General features: G+C 38.6%; 1 protein-coding gene across 1 annotated transcript in view; it reads right to left on the bottom strand.

Annotated features, from left to right (window-relative positions):
• Nucleotides 1–4575: 4575 nt before the first annotated feature.
• The window catches only part of LOC137359390 (eukaryotic translation initiation factor 3 subunit M-like), a 38789-nt gene continuing 22625 nt past the window's right edge, over nucleotides 4576–20739 (bottom strand). Inside the window, exons 3-8 of the mRNA XM_068025372.1 lie at nucleotides 19094–19177; nucleotides 18779–18878; nucleotides 13062–13143; nucleotides 7866–8009; nucleotides 5775–5835; nucleotides 4576–4782 (exon numbers count right to left, since the gene is read on the bottom strand). Of these exons, the coding sequence (XP_067881473.1) occupies nucleotides 4662–4782; nucleotides 5775–5835; nucleotides 7866–8009; nucleotides 13062–13143; nucleotides 18779–18878; nucleotides 19094–19177 (592 nt within the window). The 3' untranslated portion in view covers nucleotides 4576–4661. The remainder of the gene's footprint in view (nucleotides 4783–5774; nucleotides 5836–7865; nucleotides 8010–13061; nucleotides 13144–18778; nucleotides 18879–19093; nucleotides 19178–20739) is intronic.

Here is a 20739-nt window from a genome sequence, read left to right as displayed (position 1 = left end):
ACTAATTCCTGGGATGGAGGGATTATCCTATGAGGAAAGACTAAATAGACTAGGCCTTTATTCTCTGGAATTTAGAAGAATGAGAGGTGATCTCATTCAAACATACAAAATTCTTACAGGGTTTGACAGGGTAGATGCAAGAAGGATGTTTCCCCTGACTGGGGACCAGAACCAGGGGACACAGTCTCAGAATAAGGGGCAGGCCATTTAGGACTGAGATGAGGAGGAATTTCTGAATTCAGAGTGTGGTGAATCTTTGGAATTCTCTGCCCCAGAGGGCTATGAAGCCTCAGTCATTATGTTCAAGACTGAGAGCGATAGACTTCTACATATTAAAAACATCAAGGGTTGTGGGAATAGTGCAGGAAAATGGTGTTGAAGTAGATCAGCCATGACCTCATTGACTGGCAGACCAGGCTCAAGAGACTGAATGGCCTACTCCTGCCATTTGGCCCATTGTGGCTGTGCCAGCTCTCAGAGCGATCCATTTAGTCCCACTTCCCTGCTCTTTCTGCACAGCCCTGCAAATTTTTCCTGTTTTAAGATCCAATTCCCTTTTGAAATTTACTATTTAATCTGCTTCTCCCACCCTTTCAGGTAATACATTCCAGACTATAATAATTCAATGAGTAAAAACATTTTTCTGATTCTATAACTCTTCCGTGTCTTTTTTGCCAATGATTTTAAATCTTTGTTCTCTAGTTACCAACCATCCTGCTAATGGAAACATTTTCTCCCCGAATCTAAACTTTTCTTTTTGCCTTTTGGTGGGCAACAAATGCTGTCTGTGCCAGTGTGTTCATGTCCCATGAGAAGAATTTGTTTAAAAATCAATTGATTTCCCACCAAATCTTTAACAGAAATGTAACAATCTCCACCCCCCCCAACATCTTTGCCCCAGGTCTAATTTACCAACAAATTCTAAACTATTCTCATAAGCTAAGCTCATTATTGGCTTTTCTTTAAGAACATTACACTCTGTAAAGCTTTTTCACAATATGGAACATCTGAACAGGGAATACATTATTTTCCTATTTTTTAAATGAATTCTCAGAATGTGGGTGGCACATCCTGAAGGCATGGTCAACTGCCTTGAACTGCTGCAGTCCATGTGAAGTTGCTCCCATGGTGCTGTTAGGCAGGGAGTTTCAGGAATTTGACATGTGCATATGAATATATGTGCAAGTCTGGATAGTGAGAGACGTGGAGGGAAAGCTGGAGGTGATGGTGTTCCCATGCACGTGGTGTCCTTCTAGGTGGTGAAGCTTACAGATTTGGGAGTTGTTGCAGTGCATCCTATAGACATTACATATGGTAGCCATGTTGTGCTGGTGGATGGGCTTCATTCGCCTACTCTAACATAAACATGATTAAAATCCATATTGTAATGTAGAAGCCTACAACATAGTTCAGCTACACTCTTCTAAATTCTTCTTTCTACTTCAAATCATTGAAAGAATTTAGCTGAACTCATAACCCTCAATATCTGAATCCTGTCAGTTCTACTCTTCATTTAATTGAGACTTTCCATATTCCCCATAACATTTTATCTTGGCCTATAAAACCAATCTTTCCATTCTCTCTTTATATTCCAGATTTTCTTCCCTTGCCCCCCCCACCATTTGTTTTTTTTTAGGTCTTCCTGTACTATACTTTATTCATACTCATCTAAGGGGAAGGCAATCTGTTCCCACCTTAAAGGAAAGCAGCTTAGTAGGTAATTGCTATAACTGCACTTTGCCACTGGCTCACTCAGTGTGATCTCATATGAACTGTTGCACTTGGCTGGTTGTGTATGATCTTGAAAAATGCTGCCTACACACTTGGACAGGTTCAGAGGAAATTTGGAACGTATGTTTTGTGATGGAAGAACTTCCAGAAGTAAAAAGTGTGCAGCACCACGCTCATTGTGCTATCTTCCTACAACAGTTTTAAAGCACATTTATTTTGGCTATGCTGGATCTCCTATGCTTTAATGACCTTGGTCGTTTCACCTCCATAAATATAGTAATATGAGTAGATATTCAATTAGATTATGGAACACCATAAGGCAGTCTGTCTAGATCAAGAGACAGAACTTCTGGTAGTTTGTCAAAATCAGAAATTTACAGGCCTATCAATGTGTTGTTTAATAAATCTGAAAAGATTATGCTTAACCTACCATGCCCAGGAGATAATAGCTGAGAGGATCTATCTGGTAGATTCTGCACAATGTGTAAGGAAGTATCATAAGAATTAAGGCTTGATGACTGTGACAATAGTTGCTTTCTACTATATATTTAGAGCAGAGTCCTTTGGATGACTTCTCTATGCCTTCAGATTCAAGGATACATACAAAATTAATCCAGTTACCAAACTCTCCGTGTATAGAATGTGAACCTGGTTTTGGATATTTGTACATCCACCATTTGAATTACAAATATGCAACATGAAGCCATTTCAGGAAAGGCTTTGCTATGTCAGTACATTCCAAAGCTGTTACAATGGAGCAATGCAAACCAAGACAACAGGAGCATATTATGTTGAACCCCAGCCTTAATTCCATCATGAAAGTTGTGTAGGTCCCACTTACTCAGTTTCGAGAGACTGAGCTTAAGAATGAATTATGAACACTTACAGGGACTTCTATTAAGCAATTAAAAAAAACAGATGTTTGCTAAATGACAGTGTATAATTGCATACCATTTAGTAGGAAAAAAATCCTTGCAGAATCATTGTTTGTTGGGTTAGTGTAAAATATTAGTATGCAAAATATCTACACTATTTGGAACAATTATCCTATACTTACCAAAATATATTTATGGCAGTTTTCCCCAAGGTGGCCTGCTATTGGCAAGTCTGTTTGTACTACATGAAAGCCCTACCTTTTCCATTACTTGACCAAAGCAACAGCCAAAGTTCCACTGGCATGTAGTTAACATAATGACCATTTGTGATGAATGCCAATTATGGTAACAAATTGGAACTAGTTGCCAAATAGTAGTTCAAGTCTCAAGATACTAATTCAACCAATTCCTCCATGTTGGACCCAATTAAAATCTGAAATAAGCTCGACCTATGGCCACAATATGAACTTTTACTATTTATCTGCTTTTCTATTCTCCTTACATCTGTTTCTCATTTTTAAACCCAACCTGAATTAGCATCTTCACTGTCTACAGATGGCCAGTTCCTACAAAAGAATGGAGCTGAGGATCTGCGTGAAGTTAGGAGCTCCTTGTTCCAAAAAAACTTACATTTCAAACTGTAAAACTTACCAAAAGATACTTATCTATATGAGGTAGGCTATTTGATAAAATGGATTTACCAATTTATAGAATACAAACTATTTCAATAATGAGCTAGAAATTCTCCTAATCCTCCTTCACTTGCTGATTTAAAACAGCTGTTTCAAATGGAAACTTTCAATCAAATTAAGTTATCCTTCATATACCATTGGTGAACACTAGTATTGGCCAAGTACTTTTATAAAGTGAACAAAAATTTATTTAATTCAAAGCAATTAAAAGAGAAGTTTCTTGTTAACTAGAGGCCAATTCTCCAAGGATACTACAATCAGGGACCCTCACCCACATTGGGAAATTGCATGCACACTGCCCATGAGTTTACATCCATGGGATTTTAATGGATGGATAATTCTGGACAGTACACCTGCATTTCATGTTTATGGATGCTGAGTGAGGCTCCCCACTGACAATGTGCATACAGAAAATCAGACTAAATTTTGTGTGTAATGCACTGCCACTCTCCTCCCTTATATAGATGGTGTCATTGGTTGACTTAGTTGTCTATAGACAAAAATCATTGTTTAAGAATCTAGAATTTTAAGTTATGATTGGCACAACTGTTTAAAAACCCCATCGACAGTAAAACCATGCTGGATCTCAAGCTGCAATTTACTTGAGTAAAGCCCCAAGATTATTAGACTACTGAGAATCCTGTTAATGGCTTTTATTACAGTACATGTTTGTTACATTTAGGAAAAGCTATGCTCATCCTCCAGTGAAAGTTTCAAGATTCCTTATCCACTTGCTTCAATGAAATATCATGGCCAGTTTACAGAATCTTCCTCCACTTCTTTCTCCCAGTTATTATTTAATCCTCAGCTGTCAGCGATTAAGTTGCCAGAGGTTTCCACATCTAATCCTATGCCTAAAACTGCCACTCAAGAGTTACTGTTTGAGGATGAATGTGATTCTCAGTATTCCATCATTAAAGGACAGATTTGCGAAATAGAGAGGTTTCTCAGTTTGGACCAGTTGAAGCACACACGGAAAAGGAAGGCCGACGAGAGCACAGATGAGTGTGTAATCAAGATAACACCAACTTAATGTCTATTCTGTTTGTATACAGTTTCAATTCTAGGAGACACTTTTTTGGGGAGTTCTTCTCTTGTTAGTGAACAGACATGTTAAGGTTAAAGATTTCAGATGCAAATTGGATTTGTTTCAGTTTTACACAGAACATTAAAGGATAACATTGCGCTGCCAGACAAATTTTAAAAACTAGGTAAAGCATACTGTTTTTAATTAGCTAGTTGGAACTTATAAATTAATCCACAAAATAACAACCATGATCTTTACTCAAATAGCTGTTTAATTTTCAAAACAAACTTAATTCTGACATTGACCAATTGGCAAGTCCGGTCTTTTTATTGGGCTTTAAGTGGTGGAAATGCTGAGGAGGCTGTTCCGCACCTGGTTCAAGTTCTGTTTCCAGGAGTTAAGACTATCGTACAACTGCTGCCACTGCTGTTTCCCAAAGGTTCTGTGTGTGGTGTGACTATAATGAGAAAAACAGTTAACTACATTTTATTGATTACTTACAGCACATTACAGAAATGTAGAACAAAGGTTTGAGAGTAAAGCCTATTTCAGGATCACTATGCTCAACTGTTTCATTCAGTTTATGTTGATACACAGCCTCTGAAATACACACCCTCAGAAATTCTGTTTACTTTCAATCAAGCTAGTCTAAATAGGTCTTTTGCCTTGAAACGTGAAGATTGTGGATTGAAGTCCCACTGCAGGAGTCACTACAATCTGTGGTGGATACTCAAGCACAGTGCTGGGGAGTACCCTATTTCTGTGGCACTAAGAACATTCTGTCTGCCTTTTCTGGTGGATGTTAAAGATCCCATGTTACTTATCCAAGGAAAAGCAGGGAGCTCTCCTAGTCAACACTCCTCCATCAACCAACTTCCAAAGAACATTAACTAATCATCCATCTCATTGCCGTTTGTGATCTTGCAGTGAATGTAGTGAGTGCCGTATTTGCTTACACAAAAAAGGGATTCAAAGTAATTGTCTGTTTAGATTTGGACTATGCATTAAGTTGTAGATGGTATCTAAATCAAATTAAAAATTAGTATGAACTAGTGTACATTATACACACAAAGGAAGAACACAGTTCAAATTCCACACCGATGAGCATTAGAGTCCTCATTTTTCAAGTTTATCTTTAAAGGTTTCTAGTTAAATTTTTGCTGCAATTGTCTAAAGGAGTTTGAACCTTTTAGCCAATAGACGCTGCTAGTTCAGATCATAAACATATCAGACTTGTGTTTTATATAGCTCATTCCTGCAGACTTGGCCTGAATTCATACAGATAGCGACTCAAACAAGTTATTGTCTTATTGGAATAAAAACAAGAAATGTGACCTTAAGTAACCAAGGACTAAGACTCCTGATATGCAGCTTATCCAAACCTAGACTATTTACACAGCAGCAACTACATTTAACATTTGATTGCATTTTGATTAAAATGGACTTTACCTTACAACTACCTTGCGTTGTGTTTGATCAATTTTGCAGTATACCATTTTCGTCCGAACAGCTGGAAAATTAAATTTTTTCCAAATGTTTAGAAATTCAAAAGATATACGATTTGTAAAGTTAACTTCTGAAAATATTTTGCATTCATTTGCATATAATACAGCTGTGAATTTCAAGCTATTAAACACAATATGCAGTAAGCCTAATTTAACCAAAAGACATTTGAACGGTGACTATCAGTTAAAAATAATCTAAGTACATCACAACAGATATGGGAACATAAACACTGGCAATTTTTTTTTTAAATCAACACTCTAGTGAGTATGGTACTGAAGTTGAAACAGGGCATGTTTAATGCTGCAGGTTGCCAAACTATTTTTGGTAAAAGTAACCATGTGTAAATGACTCGAGAGATAAATCCTGAACCCTAGCTGTATGCCACTGCTCTGATAAAATTGCTCATCCTTAAAAAGGGGGATTAAAGATGGGGAGCAGAGATACAGCACAACTAATTCATTGGCTTTAAAGCATCCTTTATGGCTAGATTTTTCATCAAAAAAAGTTTTCCACATGCAGAAAAGAGATACTCAATGGAATTTCTTTTTAACCATTTGTGAAGGATAGCTCGAAAACACAACTGAAAAATCTACATCCTTCTTTGTGCTGTTTGAGAGATGTGATCAGGCCCTATCTAAAAGCAAATTCTTTTACTCAGTAAACTCTGCACATGAAAAGAGAAAAATTATAAACTTAACTGGAAGTTTTGAATAACTTTTATTGTTCAGAAATAAGATTGTGATGTTTTCCAAGGATCTATTTTAAACACAATTTAACTTTTATACAATTATATAAAAGATTTAAAAACAGAATAATTCAGAAATACTGAGAAAGGATGGGAAAACAACTTGACATTGAGATAAAGGATTTTACAAACCCCTTGCCAACTTATTAAAAGCAATATCCTGTCTATTTGTGGAACCTCCTCATCTCTACCAAAACACATCCTGTGTTTATGATACCATATAAAAATAGACAAATTAAAACTGCAGGCTGTCCATTCACACAAACAAATTTTACGGTTGAGCACAGAACTCTGTGAAACAAGACTAAGCAACTTTAAGTGGTGTATCTGCAATATACGGACTGAAATCCTTTGTTCTTATAACATGCTGGCTATCTAACTGCCAAGTCAATTCCCATCAATTTAACAATGACAAGAAATTTTTGACATTTGGTTAGTTTCTGACTGCAATTAGCTGATTTATTTGGGGCATTACAATTCTGAACCAGAATTGGGAATTCCCCAAGTTCAAATTATTTATCACTTGTCTGCTGCAGCTTTCAAAGCAAGACTATTACATGATCATTTTTCTTTGCAAAAATCTAATGTTTAATGCTAGCAAGTAAAATCAGATGAAATAAAATATTGCAATATTTTCTAAACATAAGAAATGAGAGCCGTTCTAGTTTCATGCCAACATGCTACTGCAATCCTCAAAGACTTCAAAATAAACTTTTTTTTGGTAAGGCCCTCTTCTGACATACACTATCCTCCTTGATCAAAATGGTCCAGCTTAGATACATCTCCGTGGACAACCATCAACGCTGTTTCAAGAGTGATTTGCGACATATGTTTCATCTGTCTGGAATGTAACCATTCCTTAAGTAGTTTACCCTCCCTCTTAAAACACCCAAGTGAGACAGGCAAACACACCCTTCCCAGCAATAGTCTCAAAACATCTTGATTGCAAAGAATTTGACGAACAGGCCGGGCAGTGAATTACTTGATTTGAAAAATTCTATGTTTAATTTCCATATTTTCATCAGCAAGCAGCTCACCGAGGCACCAGGTCTAGAAATATACCAATATTCAGCTTAACTCACTTGCTAGCGAAAACACCACACAAAGGATAACTAAACTCCAGGGTGCAAAGGGAAGGGTGGGAAGGTTAGCAGTTCACTACATTCAACATCTGAGTATTATTACACCTTAGTCACTATAAAGCTTATAAATTAGTAAATTTGTACTGCCACTGCTGTCATAGATGAGAGACATTTTTAATAAATTCAATAGCGAATTTGATCACTTACCATCGATAACAAATGCTTCAACATCATCTTCAGCAATCTGAAGTTCCTGCTGGAGAGTGTCAAAGGAAATCTCCTTGTTGTCTACTGCCATTCCCATCAAGGTTAAGAGCCTCATCTTTGCTGTGTTCTGTTCATGAGAAAGTCCTGCAATCATGGAAAACTAGTTAGGCCATTGTTCCCAACAGTCATTGCTACATTCTTTTGGGGCTTATTTTTTACTGTGCATCATTTTCGATGTAGATAATTGTATGAAATTGGCAGTGAACAGTTTCTGCTTAACCATTATAATGTCAAAGTTTTAAACCATATGAAGTCTTATTTTTTTATTTACTTGATTTGACTGATTTTTTTTTTAAAAAGTAGTCATCAAGCAAACATTGGGGCAATAATTATACACAGATCAATACTAAACAAAAAGAAATTTATTGAACTACATTGCACATGTAATGTTCTATATTTGTACAAAATGAATTGAAATCAGGAATGATTTTGGACTAGGTCCATAAAAAATGAAATGATTAAGGAGCAATATCAAAACTTTTTCTGCATAGAACAGAAAGCAAACCTTGTACGCAAGTCTTCAATAGTGTTACAGCCAGTGTTCAAATTTTAATTAACATTGTCTCAAACAATGCAGTAATGGCAACAGAACAGTGAAAAACATAATTCAATTGAATGAGGTACACTAGGGCAAAACTCCAGCTAATGTGAATTAATGGAAAATTACACAAAAAAATCAAGTAGCACACACTATCCCTAATTAACAAATGCAAATGAGATACTGATGAACTTTAAGCAGGGTAGTGGTAATCAAACTAGGTTTATTGAAAGGGTACATGTCTTAGGGCAAAGCAGTTGACAACAGATTGTTACTTTTGGCCTATCTTGTCAACATTAATAAAGGCAAATTATGACTTCAGGAATCATGCCACCTGTTGGAGATAGTCTGTAAAACCTTATCCTGCACTTCCAATGCATTCGTGATCCATAAATATTAGGCTGCCCTTTTACTTTGTATCAAGCGTAAACTTTGTAAAATGCTAATTAATTCAGAACTGTAAAATCTCCAGTTACAGCTCCTGTTTGTACACAAGAATACAGGCAGCTTTTCAGAAACAGAGATCCTTCTGTCAGCCTCACACGGGTACATTAAATTAGTGAACAAATGGCAACAGTTCCCTGACATTCTCGCTCATGTGTACAGCCAATTGAAGAACCAATCTGTATCCTGTCAACATACAATAATTAAACAGCAACCTGTATACTTTTTTTTTTAAAAAAGATGCAAGTTGTAATTTCTTGCCAGAGTATCTCAGCTGGAGACAGGTGGATCACATATTTTGAGCAGTAACTTTATTCAAACTGCTGCAGTGTTGGTGCTCAGAAAAAGGAAACGCTAAGTTAGATTTACCTAAAGCGAGGTAAGGTGAGCCAAAGGTGATAAGTTGTGAGGACTAAACTCAGCTTTCCCTTCATTTCATGCCTAGTTGTTTTGTGAACACTAATGCCTGCAGGAAACTACAGGAATGTTTTTAATACAAGAAGAATCAAGCAAAGTAACCACCCAGATTAGTGTCAGGTAGAGACAGACAGTTCTCTCACCCTTGTATAAATCATACTCCTCCACCAGGTCGTTCTCACAGTAGATTCACTATGGAAATAAAACCAGGTAATATTGCATGGTAATGTAGCAGTTCAAGGGTGCATCATGTGATGGCATCTGCCTTTACCTTTACTGCCACTTAGCAGCTTCTCATCTGTTTCACATCATCTCAATTGTGCTCAGTTTATACAACAGTAGAAGATATTTAAAAGGAGGAATGTAAATGTTTGCCAATGAGTTCATGGTTTAGCTGACTAAAACCCAATTGAAAAATTTGCCTTGTTACTAATATCAGAACAACTCAGCTGAATGCCTGCTGCATAATCATTTTGTAGATCTCCATTATTCTACCTATAATCTACCAATTTCACATTAAAACAAGTGTTTGCATTCTGCCTGCCCCTCCACCTCCTAATTTTCTAAGTACATAAACTAATACAAACAATTGTATATAAAATGGCCGTCACAGTACAAATCACATGGACAATGGTGTTCTGTTCCATCCCATGCAAATGAATGAGTCAGGTCAAACGTTAGCAGCCCAACAGCAAAGTTCTCGTGAAGAGAGGGACAGGAGAAAGAAACAGCAGGCAAAGAGACCCTGTACAATGGACCCAGAGGAAACATGTCAACTCCTGCGGTGCAAGAAAGGGTCTATTGACCAATACATTCACTCAAACGCTCCAGCTGTGGGTTAGAGGTCTACTGGCATAAGGTAGGGGCATAGTATGAAACAAAAGGAACTCAAACTGCCTAAGGAAACAAGCAGCAATAAGCAGAGAGGAAGGGTCAAGTTCTAGTTTTTGGAATATGACTAACCCTTGTGGGCTTTATAGCTTATATTGTTACTGCCACTGTAAGGGTAACAGGTTATTACATAGAATTAACAGAACAGGTCATTTAGCCCAACTGGTATTTTGGTGCTAGTATTTATGCTCCATATGAGCACCCCACCCCCACTCCACCTCCTTCATCTAACCTTATCTGGATAACCATTCTCTCATATGCTTATTTAGCTTCACCTTCTAGACATCCGTGCTATTCGGCTCAGCAACTCCATGTGGTAGCAAGTTCCACATTCTGACCATTCTCTGAGTAAAGAAGCTACTGGTTAAGTCCGACTCTATGGAGGCAGCCAATTTGAAAAGATTAAATTCCACAAAAGTTACACACAGATTTTTTTATATTTAAAAAAAATCAAGGCTGGGCTGCATTGGTAAGTAGGGTTTATAAAACAGTTTTAAAAGCCTTGATAAAGCTTCTCTAGTTACATTCACCTTTCTTTAAACAGATGAAAACTTTCTAAAACATTTATTCAGCTTATGCAGTGTGCTCCTGATTATTCAATTTTTTTTTTAAATTAACAATGTGAATGGAAATTGTTTCATGTCACAACTAATGTAGTACCAAAAGAAAGTCAAAATCAGGTAAACTGAGTTCAGAGTAGACCACGTATACACAATTCTGTAAATGCCAAATGCACCAAAACCCACCATTGGGGAGCGCATATCTCAAGTGCTCAAACTAACCAATCTGAAAGTCAATTGCTACCACTTGTATCGCATTGCAAATTCAGTAACTAGATCAAAGATATTCCTAATATTCTCAAAATTTTCTTACAAAACAGATCTTACTGTTGCCAGACTAATTTCCAAGCATGAACTATATTAAAGAGACATCAGATGCACACAGCATTATTTCAAGTACGAAGTTTTAAAAAGCATCTCATTTTCTGCCAAACAGATTTGCTTATTACTGTTATGACAAAATCCTAATGCAGCAATAAAGTATTCTGCATCACTAAGCAATTTCTGCATTTGTTAAACCCTGCCATCCAAAAACAAGTGCAATATGGAAATCGCATCTTAATACAAATAAGACACAAGAAATCATTGCACCTTTTAAACAGTCAATTACACAGCACTGTGGGAGTGCTGAAGTGTTAATTACCACTCCCTCCTGCAGTGTGTAAATAAGGAGACTGCTGACACCAACACTCCCAGGCCTAAGCGATGAAGCAGATTATCAAGTTCATGGAATAGAGGGTGATAGATCTTGAACAGTTTTCTGCAGCAAATCATTGAGCACATCTTTGCAACACTCCATCACTCTACTGTTCTGTACAAGTTGGAACTACATATATTTAATCAGATCCCTCTCTCGAGTATAGTTCTTGATAAGTGGACATAAACCCTTCCTCTACATAAACAGAAACGTCAAGAGTCAGCACAGTAAATGCAGCCACCGACACTTTTAAAGGTTAGAAGGTTAATGCTAAACATAAGTTTCCCCCGAACCTGCTGCATAATGAGAATTTACAGGTCGAGGGATGCTGCTGGGTACAATTCCATCTCACAAAATGACCAAACAAAAACTGACCCTAATGACCAATGGATTCCTGTCCTGGAAGACTATCCCAGTTTCAAATAGGCAGCTCTTTTTCATGTAATATCTGAAAACATTATGGAAGATTTCTAACGATGTTTCAAAATTTATTTAGTAAAATGCAACAAAGAACAAAGCTGAGATTACAGCACGTCAATAAATCAATTAAATCACCATATGCAGAAATTCACCATCCAAAACACATTCCTATCCTAAAGAGACCCTCCATCAACTTTAGCCAGCATTTTAAAGTACGATGTATTTGAAGATATTTATTATAATATATTAGCATTTGTTCACACTCATTTAAAGGGAGGTCAGAAAAGACCTGGCTTTTGTGTTAGACATTTAAAGGATGAAACATTATGCAATGTCCCCACATAAGAATAAGAACATATTGTTTTTAAGTAGAAGATACAAATAAAGTTGAAGTTATTCTTTCCTCTCCTATTTCCAACTTGTGTAGAGTTAGTGCTCATTTAACCAGTATGATGGCACCGTGCAGATACAGATCAGCCAATTTCTCACTGAATGGCAGAAAAGGCTCAAGGGGTCAAATGGACGATTCGTATTCCTACTTTCGGGTCTGGTCCCAGATAAAAACTTTTTTCACGTTGTTAAAACAATGATCCCTGAAACTACAATGTAAAATTTTTATTCTCCCTATCTTGTAGCATCTGCCAAGCCAGTAATGTATGCTCTGAATTTAGCGCTCTCCACCTAAAAAATGTAATCTACACAGTGAATTGCCTGCAGATAACATGGCCAGAAAAATCTGAACCTTCCAGACAGGCATTGACATAAAACCACATGTATGCATCATGTCACAGTAAGCATCTAGTACCTTACACCACCTCACACCAAACTTAGACGATCCGATAAAACTTTGTCTGGAACGTAAGAGGAGCATGAGCCTGCTCCGCCATTCAATACAATCATGGCTGATCATCCACTTCAATTCCAGTTTCCTGCCCTAACCCTCAATTCCCTTAGTTTCCAAAAACCTAATAGATTAGAATCCTGAATATACTCAAACCTGAGCATTCACAGCTCTCAAAGGTAGAGAATTCCAAGGATTCACAACCGAGTGAAGTAATCCATCTTCCTAAACCACCCAGTAGTGAGGAAGAAAATAAAATGCATTCTGTCCAACTATAACATTGTTCTTAAACAAATTCTTGCTATAATTTGAAGGAATGAAATCTCACCTAGTGAATCGATGAAATCTTTGTTATTCTGGTAGAATTTGACATAGGCTGCTAATTTTCCACTAACAAAAATAGTCAAGAGCTAGACAGAAGACAGATGCATTGGGTTAATATAAATTCCAGTATGAAGTAACAAACTAAAAAAAAAAACTTTGGATGCACAATTAAAATGCATATATTTATACAGACTGAGGAATGCTCTGCTAAATACGCAACAGAAGCTAAGGAACAAAATCAGCAAGAGTTTGGCAAACTGCCTGAATACTCTCACTGTGAGAAAACTGTAGTTAATCAGAAACATTTCTCAAATGGCTTCTATAAACAGTTTATTTATTCTCAACAGTCAAGGATCGATACACAAAACTATATTATCAGGAGTCAGTAATTCACTAACAGGCCTCAACTTAAAAATATAACTTTACAAAAAGTAAGCCATTTTGTGACATTAAACAATTATAATTTTTAAATATAAATAGAAAACGCTGCAAATGCGCAGGAGGTCGGGCAGCATCTGAGGAGAGAGAAACAAAAGATATTGTTCAGGTCGATGACCTTTCGTCAGAAGTGATGTGGACCATGAAAACAGAATCCTCCCCCTCCCACTCCAAATTCTTCTCCAGCAGCAGTCTTTAAGCCTGGCAACCGGGCAGGCAACACACAAAGAGGACAACTAAAGAAAGAGGGCCTTAAGGGCAACCTGTGTTGTGGTGGAGGACGTTGGTATGCTTCTTAATGAATGAATACTTTGCGTCAGTTTTCACAAAAGAGAGGGATGATACAGACATTGCAATCAGGAGCAGGAGTGTGAAATAGATGACGACATTAAATAGTGAGGAAGCATTAAGGGGTTTAACATCTTTGAAAGTGAATAAATCCCCAGACCCAGACAAAAAGGCTAAGGGAAACAAGAGTAGAAATAGCGAGGCTCTGACCATCATATTCCACTCCTCTCAAGTGTAGTGCCAGAGGACTGGGAGACAGCTAACGTACCATTGTTTAAAAAGGGAGAAAGGGATAGACAGTGTACTACAGGCCAGTCAGTCTAACCTTGGTGGTGGGAAAATTATTGGAAAAAATTCTGAGGACAGGTTAAATCTTAATTTAGATAGACACGGGTTAATCCAAGACAGTCAGCATGATTTGTTAAGGGAAGGTTGTGTATGACTAACATGATTGACCTACTTGTTACCTCCTCAAAAAATTCAATGAGGATAGTGCATTTGATATAGTCTACATGGACTTCAGCAAGGTTTTTGATATGGTCCCACATGGCAGACTGGTCACGAAAGTAAAAGCCCATGGGATCCAAGGCAAAGCTGCAAGCTGGATATAAAATTGGCTCAGACAGGAAGCAAAGGATAATGGTTGGTGGGTGCTTTTGTGATTGGAAGGTTGTTTCCAACAGGGTTCTGCTGGGCTCAGTACTAGATTCCTTGCTTTTTGTGTTATATAATCAATGATTTGGACTCGAATGTCAAGAGTATGACTCAGAAATTTGGATACTCAATCCCGAGAAGTATGATGTAATGCATTTGGGAAGGGTTAACAAGGCAAGGGAATACACAATAAATGGTAGGATACTGGGAAGTGCAGAGGAATAGAGGGACCTTGGAGTGCATGTCCACAGATCCCTGAAGGTGGCTGGACAGGTGGTCAAGACGACACATGGAATACTTGCCTTTATTAGCTGAGGTATAGAATATAAAAGCAGGGAGGTTATGCTGGAACTGTATACAACACTAGTTAGGCCACAGCTGGAGTATTGTGTGCAATTCTGGTCACTGCACGATAAGATAGATTGCACTAGAGACGGTACAGAGGAGATATACGAGAATGTTGTCTGGATTGGAAAATTTTAGTTATGAGGAAAAATTGGATAGGCTGAAGGGTCGCAGACCTGAAACGTTAACTCAGTTTCTCTCTCCACAGATGCTGCCAGACCTGAGTATTTCCAGCACTTTCTGTTCTCATTTGATAGGCGAAGATTGTTTTCTTTGTAACAGAGGAAGCTGAGGGAAGACCTAATTGAGGTGTATAAAATTATGAAGGTCTAGATAGGGTGGATGGGAACGCCCTATTCCCCTTGGTTGAAGGGTCCATAATCAGGGGGCACAGTTTTAGGTTAAGAGGTTGAAGATTTAGAGGGGATTTGCAGGGAAATTTTTTCACCCAGAGGGTGGTGGGGATCTGGAACTCTCTGCCTGAAAGGGTGGTAGAGGCAGAAGCCCTCATAACATTTAAAAAGTACTTGGATATGCACTTGAAGTGTCGTAACCTACAAGGCTACGGGCCAACAACTGGAAAGTGGGATTAGGCTGGATGGCTGCTTGTCAGCCAGCATGGACACGACAGTCCAAATGACCTCCTTCCACACTGTAAATGTCTACAAACCTTCGGAACTTCTGGTCGTGTCTGCAGAGAATGGCATCTATTTCCTTAGCTGTACTGTCTTCTATCACTACCACATTCCTTTGCAGTCCTTGTTCTCACCCAGTCAGCAGGTACCTTGTACCTGTTGGCCAAAGTCAAGGGTCGAAGTTCCTTCATCACTACATCCTGATCCCCATACATGTCTGACTCGCAGTCACACCCACCTGCCCATGACCATTGGCCAACTGTAAAGTGCTCCTTGACCTAAGGAGCGTGACTGCATTCTGGAACAAACTGTCCACCTAACTCTCCCCCTCCCCCATGCCCTGCAATGCCTGCGGTTCGGACTCCAGCTCAACAACTGGGCTGAAGTTCCTCGAGCAGCAGACATCTACTGCAGATGTGGTTGTCCAGGATCACAAGGCTCTCCACAAACTCTCTCATACTGCAACTGCAGCACACCACCTGTCCTGCCATGTCTATTTAACCTTCCTTATTTAGCTACTAATTTAGTAAAGTTTCCTAACTTACAACCAAAAGAAAAACACTCAACAGCTAGAGGTAAAACAAAAATAAAAAGCAGCATCTCCTTCCCTCTCTGCACCAAATCCCCAACATTCCCAGCATTCTGTTTCCCAAGCACTCAGTTCTCTGATTACTCTGTGCAGCACTCAAAGTGTTTATGACTTTCGAATTTTGGATTCAAAACACTGATACCAACACTCTTGACTGCGCTTGATAACAAAAGGTTCAGTAAACATGCCAAAACACCTCTTGCGCATGTGTCAAGATGATGATTTGTACAGCCACTGCTTTAAAAAAGGGAGGTAGAGAGAAAGCAGGGAATTATAGACCAGTCAGCCTGATGTCGGTAGTGGGGAAAATTCTAGAGTCCATTATCAAAGATTTTATAGCAGAGCACTTGGAGAACAGTGGTAGAATCGGACAGAGTCAGCATGGATTTACGAAAGGGAAATCATGCTTGACAAATCTACTAGAATTCTTCGAGGATGTAACTAGTGGAGTTGATGAGGGGGAGCCAGTGGGTGTGATTTATTTGGACTTTCAGAAGGCTTTTGACAAAGTCCCACATAAGAGATTAGCGTGTAAAATTAAAGCGCATGGGATTGGGGGTAGTGCATTGCAATGGATAGAAAATTGGTTGGCAGACAGGAAACAAAGAGTAGGGATAAATGGGTCTTTTTCCGAATGGCAGGCAGTGACTAGCAGGGTAGCACAGGGATCGCTGCTAGGACCCCAGCTATTCACAATATATATTAATGATTTAGATGAGGGAACTAAATGTAATATTTCCAGATTTGCAGATGACACAAAACTGGGTGGGAGGGTGAGTTGTGAGGAGGATGCAGAGGCGCTTCGGGTGATTTTGACAAGTTGAGTGAGTGGGCTAATGCATGGCAGATGCAGTATAATGTGGATAAATGTGAGGTTATCCACTTTGGTAGCAAAAACAGGAAGGCAGATTATCTGACTGGCTATAAACTGAGAGGGGAATATGCAGCGAGACCTGGGTGTTCTCGTACACCAGTCGCTGAAGGCAAGCATGCAGGTCCAACAGGTGGTAAAAAAGGCAAATGGTATGTTGGCCTTCATAGTGAGAAGATTCGAGTACAGGAGCAGGGATGTCTTGCTGCAATTATACAGGGCCTTGGTGAGGCCACACCTGGAATATTGTGTGTAGTTTTGTTCTCCTTATCTGAGGAAGGATGTTCTTGCTATAGAGGGAGTGCAGCGAAGGTTTACCAGACTGATTCCTGGGATGGCAGGACTGACGTACGAGGAGAGATTGAGTCAATTAGGATTATATTTGCTGGAGTTCAGGAGAGTGAGGGGGGATCTCATAGAAACCTATAAAATTCTAACAGGACGTGACAGGGTAGATGCAGGAAGGATGTTCCCGATGGTGGGGGAGTCCAGAACTAGGGGTCATAGTCTAAGGATACGGGGTAAACCATTCAGAACTGAGTTGAGGAGAAATATCTTCACCCAGAGAGTGGTGAACCTGTGGAATTTGCTACCACAGAAAGCAGTTGAGGCCAAAACATCGTATGTTTTCAAGGAGGAGTTAGATATAGCTCTTGGGTTTAAAGGGATCAAAGGATATGGGGCGAAATCGGGAACAGATTACTGAGTTGGATGATCAACCATGAGCAAAATGAATGCCGGAGCAGGCCCGAAGGACCGAATGGCCTACTATTTTCTATGTTTTATGGGACTGAGAAAGCTCAAAGTGGTCCACTGACATTTTACAGCATTCAGACCAGTTCAATAAGATCTAAAACAAAGTTGAAGGAATTGTATTGGAGCCTCAAGGTGGTAAGCAGATACAACCATAGCTTGGTCACGAGCGTGCAGTAGTCCAAACATCAGGTTATTTCCAGCCTGATCTGAATGGGCTCGAACAATCAATGCAAGATATATGACAGAAATCCCAGATTTTGGCCTGCAGTCCAAACTCAAAGAGACATCAAAACTCCTGCTCAGATTAGAGTCTCTTGATAGTTGATAGTTTCTGCCTCAAACTTTCTGCAATCTGTTGCCTTAATGCAACAATCAATTCAAGCTATGGAGAAAATAATTTAATGTGCTGCATTTGAAAAAGAAATTCAACAGCATGTGGGAATTGAACGAATGCCCAGTAATCCTACTCACTTCAATGCTCCCAGGGTTATAACTAAAAAGATCAAAAGAACTTTTTGGGATCCATCCAGTAGTCGCAGTTGTACATGACAGAGCATTGTGCTGAGTGTTATTAAAGAGCTTACCGGGCTCAAGTACAACACTAGCAATTCAAGGAACACTCCATTAATCTTAATCAATGTACCTCTATTATTACCACTCACTAAGGAAGATTACATCTGCCATTATAGACACCTGTAATAAAAGATGAAACGTAAACACAAAGGCCTTTCCTCAACACACTTAGTAAGATTATGTGGGATAACTTGAATTTCTATTGTTGCTCGGTATGGGAAGGAGAAGTGAGCAAGAAAGACTGCAGTTGGACCTAGCTCTTGTATCTAGTAGACTCACGTGCTGTTTATAGACAAAATGTCCACCATCAGCACAAAGTATAACTTGGCTTATGTGGAAAAGGATGGATATTCTGCTTAAAACACAGTTGGTTTTTCACTTCACACTCAGGATTTCAGAGGACTGCTGGTAAGCTGTAGCAATTTGACAGAATGCTTTGTCAGTTTTCCTTTTCTAACAATTTATACAAGTTAATTTATATAAAAATCTCCTTTAACTGGTGCATAATGAACAGGATTGAAGGACAACCAGGCTTTGTTATGTAACCTATCCTCAATGGTCAGACCACTCACATCATGAATGAGCTCCCCTTCCAGGAATCGAACAGGTTTCAAAGCAAGAAGATGGTCAAAAAGAAATGTGTTTTGATCCTTCAACGCTCTTACAATGCATCTGTCAGAAAGAAATTCAACAAAATATTTACTCGTTTCCGCAGCAAAATACTCCACTTAGCTACACAATACACAATCATTTTGCTAACCTGTTACAGCGTTAAGTGTACAATTTGGTGGCATTTGGGATGTTTTTTCGTAGATCAAAACTACTTGAAAGGTAATATTCAAGTAGTTCAGATAATGCACACTGAAACTAAACATAAATGACTTTACCTGTGAGCATCAACTCTTGCCTGCGAAGCATTGTCTTCCGTGTAACTCCCCAGCAATTCCACCATAATTTTAGCTGCAGAATCACTGTCAAAAAAAAGTTTGAATGATTTAAATATGTAGCTGATAAAGAACTAAAGAGTCTTCATTTATTTAATCATATTTAGAAAATGATGTTCTGATCAAGGTGTTTAAAATGATTCAATAGAGTAGATACAGAAAAGCTAATTCCTCTGGGGATGGATGGGGGTTAGTGGTTAGTATCCAGAACAAGGAAACATGATCTTAAAAATTAAAACCTGGCGATTCAGGCTGAAATCAGGAAGCACAAAGGACGGAACAAACTCCAAGAGGCTGTGGATGCTGGATCAATGGAAATTTTTAGGCCCGAGATCGACAGATTAACGGGGGATAAGGATTAAAGGCGGGCAAACGGAGCTGAGGCACAGATCTGTTATCACCCATTTGAAAGGTGCGGAACAGGTTTGAGGGACTGAATGGCCTAATCCCGTTTCTGTATCAGCAAATCCCTGGTCGCACTGCTTGCAGTAAATCAGAAAATGCGTAGTTTTACAACAATAGAAATATTTACCATGCAAAAATAAAAGGCTACTCTTCTGCTGTGAAAAAAGTGCTTCCTTTGAACACTACAAAGCCTAGTTTGTATTAAGTAAATAATGCAACAGTTTGTAGAGAGGGCTATGTAAAAGTTGCAGAAATTCTGTCTCTAGCATTGCATATTCTTGGAGGGTTGCCTTGCCTTTTATTTTGAAATTTGATGAGAAACACCAACAGGAAAATGTATGCTTTTCAAAATACCGTTATATTCACTATAAAAAGTCAATGAGAATGTTGCTTTAGAATAGTACATCTTAACCAAATTAAGAACTGATCTGTTGTGAAATTTGAACAGACCTCCTTAAATCTTTACTGTAATAATGTGCTTATGTTATCTGAAAATCTTTTTTTCTGTTAATTCTGTATTACTTGGTCATTTTAGTTAATAGTGGTCCCATGTAGCTTTTGCCCCACTTCACTAAGGTGACATTTCCTAACTGCCATCACACAGCCACTTTCATTTAAGATTTTAGGATTATTGATAAATCCAGGGCAAAAATTAAATTAAATTTTTTTTGTGTTATGATCTGGAATACACTGTCTAAAATGGTGGCGAAAGCAGATTCAGTAACTTTCAAAAGGGACTTTGATGTACACTTCCAAAGGAGACATTTGCTATGTGGGGAAAGCAGCAAGGGAGTGGGACAAAATGGAGAGACAGTACAGAAATGATGGGCTGGTTATATCATTCCATTTCATTTCCACTGCTGCTTCTCACCCTGCCAGCAGTTTGCAACATAAAGCAGTTACAAAATGCCAGTGTGTGCGTGCTCAGTGCGTGTCAGCTAGGAACAGGAGACCATTCAGCTCCTCGAGCCTGTTCCACCAATGAAATCATGGCTAATCTGTGACTTAACTCCATACTGCCTACTCCATGGGCCTTTGGCCCATATCCCTTAATACATTGAGTTAACATTAATATATCAACCTCAGATTTAAAAACAATTGACCCTGCATTAACTACTATTTTCAGAAGAGACTTCCAAACTTCTACCACCCTCTACATGTCAAAGTGCTTCCTAACTTCAATC

The sequence above is a fragment of the Heterodontus francisci genome, unplaced genomic scaffold, assembly GCF_036365525.1.
Source record: "Heterodontus francisci isolate sHetFra1 unplaced genomic scaffold, sHetFra1.hap1 HAP1_SCAFFOLD_1887, whole genome shotgun sequence".
Taxonomy (NCBI): domain Eukaryota; kingdom Metazoa; phylum Chordata; class Chondrichthyes; order Heterodontiformes; family Heterodontidae; genus Heterodontus; species Heterodontus francisci.
Note: the sequence above shows the minus strand (reverse complement) of the source record. Positions and strands in the feature narration are given on the sequence as shown.